Genomic DNA, 9,213 nt, shown 5'->3' on the forward strand with positions numbered 1-9,213 from the left:
CCCTGCTCTGCCCAGTGCTCCCACTCCAGGTGGATTTGTCAGGGCTGGGCAATTCAACACCTGCCTGAAAGCCAGGTGAGGTTCAGTAAGAAGTTGTTTTCTGCTAAAAGACTGAGGGACAGGTGGACCCAAGAAGAGTCTGCAAACACAGCAAACAGCGGCAGGATCAGACCAGCTGCAAAGCACTTTCATTTGATAGTTATTTCAATGCCCAGTCAGAAGAGGGCCCTCATTTACCTGTACTGACTGGCTAAGGCCTTCAGTCTGGAGATAGGGAAAAAAAAAATATTAAATTTTGTATGTTTTCAATGCTTATTTGGATGCCAGGTGAGTCACTGCAAGTCTCTTTATTCCTCTCATCTATTTTACAGCACTGATACACCTTAAATATTAAAACTGGCATGTGCAGCGACTGTAAAAAAAATTAGACCAAGTTTTGTCTGAAGCTCTCTGGCATCCAGGAAAGGTGGCAGATGTATTACTTACAAATGTCACGCTGGTAGTGGGCTGGCAAAGAAAAATAACGTTTTCTCTTAATCACTTTCAAACCCAGACAACTTTGCTTGCAATCATGTCACAAGGAGAAAGCAGATTTCACAGGTGAAACTACTTTTTCCATAATTGACATTTTTGTGATTTAAAATGAACAAGTGCTTAGTCAAAGGCAATGCTGATGGTGGCTTGGTGGGGGTGGAAGCATTATTTGGTGGCTGGGAATGGTGCCTTGGAAGTTACTCACCTGTTGGGGATACAGAAAGGCACAACGCTGATAACAGCAAGGGCAGTGAAGACCCCCAAGCCACCCCAGAGACCATGGTCTTGCTCACAGGGAAGTTTTGCATGGCAAAGGGTGGGGCTGTGGGGCTCCTTACCTGGGAGCCTTGTGAGCAGCCAGGTGGTGAAACCATTTTATGTGTAATGGAAAGATGCCTCTGTCCTGGGGCATCTGCCCCTGTAAAAGTCCTCAAAACCATCACCTGGCTGCACGGAGGGCCACGCACTTTCATAGACATCTTCAGAGACCTTCAGAAGAGAGTGGAATGGTAGGGAACATCTTTGTCCCTCCATTCCCCTGCCTGAAGGAAATGAGACAGAGGGGAAAAAAAAAAGGTTTGTTTTTTTTCCTAATGACCACATTCTGCAGTAATAAGGCTAGATTTGTAGCATCACCCACCCCAGCCCCCCTGCAACATTACCATATTACATTCTTCATTAAATAAGCCAGGGATAGAAACATTTTAAAATGTTGTTTGAAGGTTCCTGTCATTAATTTAAAAGACAGTGAAGTAGAAACGTAGTAAAAACAACTACAAGTTGCTTTTAAAGAAACATCACTTTGGTGGGAAATGTTTTAATCTATAAATTTTTAGATTAATTTGTATTTTCCTCTGTTTGAAAAAAATAGATTAATTTGTTTTAATCTGTTGTTTGAAAGTTTTGGAGAAAAGGGCACTTTGGACTCTATTCCTGTGAGAAATAGTCAAAACTAAGGAGAGACTTCAGGTGTTTAGGGACTCATTACTTTTGGAAAGGAATTGAAAAAAAGCCAGACTAGGTGGCTTAGAAACTGGTTGACTGGAAGGAGCTTGAGAGGAAGAAAAGTTCATGCAGAAAAGCAGTTCCATGTTTTCAAGATGAGAGACACAAAAATATTTGGTGTTTACTGGAGATGAAATTCCCCCGTTACCATTTGCTGAAGTCTCCCTTTCAGTGCAGATTCCCGCAGTGCTGTCTGCTCTCCCAGCTGCTGTTGGGTACAACTCCTCAAAATGTTTTTGTGTTCAGCCCTTGGAATAATATTTTTTTTTTTTGAATCTTCTTGGGTTTTGTAGAATTTTGCTTTAGTACAAATATTCTCTGTGTATTATTTTCTATGTATTGTTTTTGTTTATTAACTGCTGTAGAAATTGCTGCTGCGATGTTCACCTACCTCTTTCCTTTGGCAAGCACCTGCTTTTCAGCATGTGACAAATGCTTTCCTTTTCTTATTAATGCACACATTCGGGAGAAATTCTGTGAATTATGCAATGCAAAATCACCTCCTTTTTCAGTTCATGGAATTCCTTAAATGTGAGAACCAGCTGCTGAGGCAGACCCAGGAGCCGCCGGAGGGCTCACCTGCCATGAAGGAGAGGAGTGCAGGTAGAACACTTTTAGCAGCCTGCCCGCTGGCAGGCAGAACAACTGTGAGGGGACTCTCTGGACAGTCCCTGGGGTGCTGGTTTTGCACAAGCTGGGATCACTCCCCGCTGCGAGTGGGGTCTCTCTGCCTTGCTGTGCCAGGTGAGGGCTGGGCACAATCTGCCTCCTTCTCCCCACGCTGTGGGCGATAGCTAACTCAGGCTGCCTCTGTGATACTCGGGAGTGACCGGTTTCCTTTTAGGACACTGTGACTAGTCTGCTCTGACCCCCCCTCCCCCTCAGGATCACCTTCTGCTCTGTTCAGGGAACTGTCCTTGACCTCTCCCCAAATGAACGCTTGGCTCACCACACGGCAGGGAATGCTCTGTTTATTCCGTGATTTGCAGCTGTCAGCAAAACTTTCACATTTAGTTCACAACATAAAATAAATAAGCCTGGAAGATGAAACATGTTGATGTCATTCTTCTTTTTCTTTCAGTTTTAGCACTGTTAACTATTCACTACAAACACGTGGGCTTAGTGTGTAATGCAGTCCTTTACAAATGGGGTCACCATGAAGACAGCTGGCCTTTTCTGGCAGTATGGTGCTGTTGTGTTTATATTTGGACAAGTTCCCCTTAAGAGTTCACAGCTACTGGGACTGACAAAAGATTTCTCTGAAAAGTGGCTCATTTGTCTGACTACTCAACACACGGAATATATTTACATTGCAGAATGAAGGCATTTTCCTGCCTCTCTTTATAGTAAGACACCCAGCAACATGCGGTGACAGGACAAGGAGGGATAAGTGAAATCATTTTAATATAATATCAATGTATGAGAAACCACAAAAGAAAGAAAACATTTTCTGGAAAATTCTGCATATGTAGATATTGCATTGTATAGTCTTACAGACAAATTTACATCAAATACATGATATATTTTAAAACACTGATTCAAAGAGGACAACAAATTAATTTTTCTCTTTATGTACAGACATGGGAGTGTGATTTTTTTTCTGTTGCTATAGTTTGCTGTTCTTTAGGAAGAGTACTCATATTCTTCAGCACTGCGGCGTCCAAAATCCATCCAGCCCATGTAGTCTCTGTCATTTATCCTGTGTGTAGGATCAATGCTCTGTACCCTGTTTCCCATAACTGAGAGCCTTCCAGTGGAACCTAGAGAAAGAAGCGTTTGGGAGAACAGACACATTTTTCAGGTTCATCCATTTTCTGATCTGTTTCGTACTCATTAGCAGATGTCTGCAATAGTTGAAACTGTTTGACTTAATACAGACCATGTAACACCAGTGTCATGTCATTGGGGAAAACATCATAGAAACGTTATGGGTAATGTCCTGAAAGTGGCTTTGTTTTTTTTAATCAAAAAATAAACCGAAAATTTTCTCTGTTCTGCTGCAGGAGCATTCTGCTCCTGGCTGCCAGGAAGGAATATGGGTGCATTTCTCCTTCTTCCTTCCTATTTCACTAGAGAGAGAGAAAGTTCAAACCATTTCTCCCTCTTCCTCTAAGATCACTCCCTTGCTTGCTGGTATTGCAAGAGGTGCTCTGGATGCAAAATAACTCTGCTTGAGAGCAAACTCAGGCCTGAGACAGGATTCCGCCACAGTCCTGTGTTGCTTGAAGAGCCATAACTGTTAAGTGCAGGAGCTCTTACAGTGAAAATTCAGTAACAAGCAGGGTAGAGTTATAAATCCCAGGTTTTGTGGAAAGGTGGGAATAGTCCTGAAACAGAGAAAGTTCTGTCTGGAATGTATAGCTAGAGATGTCTATTGCTGAAGTTATACAGGGCTTATCACTGTAGGGTTCTTTTTGGGGGGTGGGGGAGTGTTGTGATTTTTTCATTGCTTATCCAAAGCTTTCCTAATTCCTTCCACAGCAGGGTTGGATGTTGATCTCTGATCTTGCCTTATCCTTTCTGTCTGCCTTACTTAAGGCATCAAAGAGACACAAACTATTTGCAAGGAGAATTTACACTTTTAGAAAAGGGCTGTAATCCTCTGTTTTGACATCGTCACATTATGTAACTAAAAATGCACGGAAAGGTAAGATACTTCTCTCTGTACTCCCTGATAACAGCCAAAACTGACATCTGCCAATAATCAGATTGAGTTTAAGCCTTGAGAGAGGAAGGAACAGATTCAATATGCCAGTATTCAATGCAGACTGAGCCTTCAGGAATACCTGAAAGGAAAAGAAGCTCAGATCAAACCCCACAACTCTAAATCTACACAACTGCCTTGCTTACAGTTTCTTGTGTTTTGAAGGCACCCTTGGTCACTTTCTGCTTTTTGTATTTCAAGGTTTTCCTCATGTAATGATTTATAATGATCCATTGAAAACAAAAGCAACTGCACTGTTTTGTGAGTGATTGCAGAGGGATAGGGGAGTTAGAGTACCAAAATAAAAAAGAAACCAACCATGTTTTAGACATTTACCTGAAACAAAATGACAAAAAGTTTAATTATCACTAGAAAAGAACATCTACCATTAAATGCTCAAAATCCATGAAATTCACATTCATAATTCATAATATGCAATTAAGTTGATGAGAATGGCTTCTTGGCTGAAAGTCTGCAGATGAAGTTAATTGAAAGCTAGGGGTCACAAACAGTAAACTTAATTTCTTAACAGCACCTTAGTTACCTTACCTCAAAGCACCCGAGAGGTCCTGTGGATACTGCAGAATCAATGTACAGCAAACACATTCAGAATCATAGTAGTCTGGCTATGAGGCTGCCATCTAGCCTGAACCTCCTGAGAGAATTTAACTCTCTCGCTGTTTTAACAGCAAGATATTGGCCAAATAGGAAATATTGGCCAAAATCAGTCCTTCTATTAATCACAAGGGTAAATGCCATCAGTGATGACTGCTAACACTAGCAAATGCCCAGACTCTCTTTGCCCCTAGATGGAATTTTCTACTGAGTATTATGGTTTAGGCGGGTTAAAAGTGACTAATAGAGCAAATGTGAGCGTTCTGCAGAGATTCTGAAGTGCTGTCCAGAACTTTTATGTTAAATGAGGATATATGTTTTGATGGGAACACTGTATGTATTGTTATAAAGTAAGTAAATACTGTTCTGTTCCTGTGACTCAACTCTTCTGTAGCTAGCAACTACATCTACAAACAAGAGCCTTGTCATGTCACAGGAATCCCATCATCCACCAACAGTTACTCTGTAAAGTTAATTATATGTGCCAATTAACATGTATGCAGGAAATCCTCCCTCATATTAATACTTAGCAAAAAGATGTCTTAAATTCAAAGTGGTTTTCTTTCACTTCATCTGGTTAAGCTATTTGGAAATGTCAGCCATGTAATGACTACATAAACTAGAACGAGGAGTTCATTTTTCCATGAACTGAGGTGGGTGACAATGACTACAGTGGGGAAGGGTAATGAGGATTCTGCTTTGTAGGCTCCTGCAGCAAGATTCTCAGTAGCAGCTTTAACTGTAGCACTGAATTGCAGAGTTTCATATCTGAATTCTCTTTACATTAGATTATGTGAACTGCTAAAAGAAGTTCCTTAATGAATATTGTGCAGATTGGTAACATGAGATGAAATCTCTCAGACTATATTAAAAGTAGCCTTTTTCCTGTTGTTTCTGATTTGACCCTATGTATTCAGATGAATGTGTATGGCTGAATAAAATACATGTGGCATCTCCTAACTGCAGACTGACATCAAAAAAAGAACAGAATTCTGCCTAATACAGAGGTCAGCAGTGAAGCTATCGGGAGGGGAGGATTAAATGTTCCGCATAAGGTTGTGTGGAGAGACAGGAGAGGAGAAAGCTCTTACATAAAGCGAGTTTTATCCTAAGCACTGGCTGGGACTGGGAGTGAATTAATTTCTCAGTGTCTATATGTCCAGGTAATCCTAATTGCTGCCTTCCCCTCGAGCCCTCTTTGCTTCTCAGATGTCCTCCTTCCCTGCAGTACAGTGGATGAACTGGAGTGAAGCTATCACAAGTAAACAAGATTTGTAGTGGCTTTTGCTGAGGCTGGCAGTCAAAAGGCCACAGCAATTAGGCTGCCCATGGTGTTACGCTATTGAGATACAAAGCAATACAGGCATGAGACAGTTCAAAAGGAAAAATGCTTTCTTGGGGGGAGTTTCGGTGATTTTGATCCATCATTTTTACTGGTAGCACAGATGGCATGTGTCTGTGTCCATGTAAATGTTAACAGGGACAGCTCTACTCTTTCTCTTGCTAGCTCATGCATATAATACAATTGTTTCCTCAAGTGACTAAGAAATCACATGGTCAGAATGAAGCCCGTTTATTCCACTACTCTACCGGTGCTTCATGCCCTTGTAACAAACACAGTGCCATGGAGGTTTTAAGTAACTGCAAGATTCCGCAAGCGTTCCCAGGCTGCCTAAGACGGAAAACCTAACAGGAATCGACTTGTTTTGAAGTAAATCTTTTACTTATCACTGCTTTTAGTTAATGCATTCATAAATGTAAATTCTGATCTTTCAAAAGCTCTCACACTTTTGTAGCTTCCTCTGGGAACAAATACACGGAAAATCCAATACTCAGAAGATTTCCCCAATATATTTCTGGCTGAGGTGAGGTTAGCCATTTGGTCTGTATTGATCCTCAGAAACATCTTCCTTCTTTTCTAACTTAAAAAAAGGGAGGGACAAGGTTAACTAAATGAAAAAGTTTGAAGAAAATGCAATTACTGTATTTTATCTGAGATGCGACATGCTGAAAATAACACCAAAGTAATTATAAGGCTATGAAAATAGTAAGTTAAAAATAAAAGCTGAACTATGACCTGATAGGTAGGTTACATTTTCTTCAGTTACCTGTACAAAGCTCTCAGTCAGTGGCTGCTATGTACAAGTATTTTTTGGGAGGAGTTTTGCAGTAAATAAGAGAATGCTCAGTACTTCAGGCAAAATCTACATCCTATCTTCTCTAGGAATTCACGCTAGATGATGACAGGGTTATCTTAACATCTAGGTATCCCTGCAGGAAATTCCCCTGACACAGAAGTAGTGCAGTAAGCAGGCTATAACCAGTACCTTTTCTGGCTTGCTGGAGATACTTGGCCAACAAAGCGCCGATGTTAGCTCTTTGGTCAATGCCTCCGTCCAGCCGCGGCACGGATTTCAGCGGGCCAGCAGACGAAGGGGCGCGGACGTGCCGGTGATGTTCTGTCAAGCTCTGCTCAAGCTCAGCAGCCAGTGGATTCTCATTGTGCGAGCCCACAGTTTGCTGTCCGAAAGAGCTTGCTGAGAGCACAGCAAGGAACACGCAGACACATATACCACTGTACATTGCTGGGGAGAAAAAGAGCAATAGGCTGTTAAAATGACCCATCTTCCACTGGGGGTGGTGGTTTCTGAGCAAACTAGGGTTGTATGGGGTTTTTTTTTTTAAATGCAGGTAACTGTGGGACCTGTCTTAAGTCGGAAAACATGCACATGAATAGTTAAATAACCCTTGATAAGAGGAAGATACACTGGAAGGAATAAAATTAATTCACCGTAGTATGTGCTACGACTCCCCAGTCTACTTAATTCTTACTTGCTTTTCTGTTTTGGAAGCTGTGTGTCATTAAAACTTAAGGGAGATGAATCCAGCTCTGTGAAAAATCTCAGGATTCAAACATTCCAGTATTTTGCTGTAGTACTAAAAAGTGTTATTACAAATACTCAGTTTTGACAAGTTCTATGAAGAGCCTTTAATCAACCTTCATCGGTTTGAACTTTAGTGTTCAAGAGGTTTCATCTCATTCACAGAAAGAAAAAACAAAAATTTGTCTCAAGGAAAGAAAAAACAAAATCTAATGCTCCCCCAAGTATTTGATCTAATAGCTGAGGTTGTAAAAGCTGTTTAGTTAGCTGTAAGAAAGAATGTGCAACGTAACAACAATCTTCTTCATATAAAACATTGAACTCAAATGTAAGAAAATTTTTACTGCTTCTTTTAACAAGTACTAGAGAAAACGATGTCGCTTTACTAGATCGTTTGGTCATATAAGCTGAAATAGTATTTTTCTGGAAACAGAGAAATTATGCTCAGTTATTAGGAGAAACAACTACCTAGTACTTAATGCTATAGGGATAATTTCCATTTATAAATATACATGAGTTATCTCAGCCATATGAAAATTTTTGAATCGCTTAAGTTTTTGAACAGTACATAACCTTTTAATTTAAGAAAGGAGAAAATTAAGTTTATTTGCCCACCACATGCACTAGATTGAAAACACCTGTGAAGCATAAACCACGGTTTTTAGTATTGTTAGGAGATGAATGAAAAATGTCCACGTGTCACTCCAGCACGGTTATCAGCGGTGGAACCCTGTAGGTCTTGGTATTTACAAACCGCAGGTGCGCTGCATCCTTTCCACAGGGGGATCTTTATAACGGACCCGATGCCCGTATTTTTGACGCATATATGTATGTGTGTACATATATATATATTTTCACGTACTCCGTGCTCTGCCCCCCGGTAGCCGTCTCCTTCCCAGGGCGCTGCCCCGCCGCCGGCAGCCCGGTGCCCCCCGCCCTCCCGCCCCGCGCCGGCCGCAGTCGCCTCCCGCCGCCGCACCGGCTGCGCTTCCTCCAGCAAACGGCGCGACCCTCCAGAGCCGCCGCCGCCCCGGTAAGCGCCGGACACCCGCCAGTTCCCCCGCAGAGAGGCGGCCCGGGGAGGGGCGGCGGGGGCTCCCTACCTTTCCGCTGCGCTTTCCCGCGGTGGGAGCCGAGGAGGGAGCGAGGCCCGTGGGTGCCCAGGCGGGGAAGTTTGGGGAGACTCAGCCTCGGCCCCTTAAATAGCGGCGGGCGCCGCGGCGGTGTTTGCACAGCTCTGACGCAGCCGGGGCCGCCGCCCGCTCCCCCCCGCCGCCCCCCGCCGCCGGGACCGGGACCGGGGCTGGGGCTCTGTGCGTGTGTTTGTGCCTCACGGGGGGAGCGCAGCTCCTTTCCCGCCCTCCCGTTCGCCTCTGCTCAGGTGTTCAGGAAGATGGGGCGGTCATTCTCTTTAAAAAGAACCCCAAAACACAAAGCCAAGGATGATTCCCCCCCCCGAACGCCGGGGATGGA

General features: G+C 42.9%; 1 protein-coding gene across 1 annotated transcript; it reads right to left on the minus strand.

The window, feature by feature from the left end:
• Nucleotides 1-2,926: 2,926 nt before the first annotated feature.
• On the minus strand, nucleotides 2,927-8,918 carry CCK (cholecystokinin). The gene is made up of 3 exons (XM_074849792.1): nucleotides 8,844-8,918; nucleotides 7,186-7,443; nucleotides 2,927-3,299 (listed from the first exon to the last, which is right to left on the minus strand). Exons 2-3 carry the CDS (start codon nucleotides 7,439-7,441, stop codon nucleotides 3,163-3,165), a joined length of 393 nt encoding a protein of 130 aa, XP_074705893.1. The 5' UTR covers nucleotides 7,442-7,443; nucleotides 8,844-8,918; the 3' UTR covers nucleotides 2,927-3,162.
• Between the last annotated feature and the right edge of the window lie 295 nt (nucleotides 8,919-9,213).

Source organism: Strix aluco, chromosome 1, assembly GCF_031877795.1.
Source record: "Strix aluco isolate bStrAlu1 chromosome 1, bStrAlu1.hap1, whole genome shotgun sequence".
Lineage (NCBI taxonomy): Eukaryota > Metazoa > Chordata > Aves > Strigiformes > Strigidae > Strix > Strix aluco.

What these genes read in the sequence shown, in the direction of transcription:
- CCK (XM_074849792.1), bottom strand. Translation starts at nt 7,441, where the DNA reads ATGTACAGTGGTATATGTGTCTGCGTGTTCCTTGCTGTGCTCTCAGCA. An exon ending in TCTCCAGCAAGCCAGAAAAG is followed by an intron (nt 3,300 to 7,185) that starts GTACTGGTTATA and finishes TTCTTTCTCTAG; the next exon opens with GTTCCACTGGAAGGCTCTCA.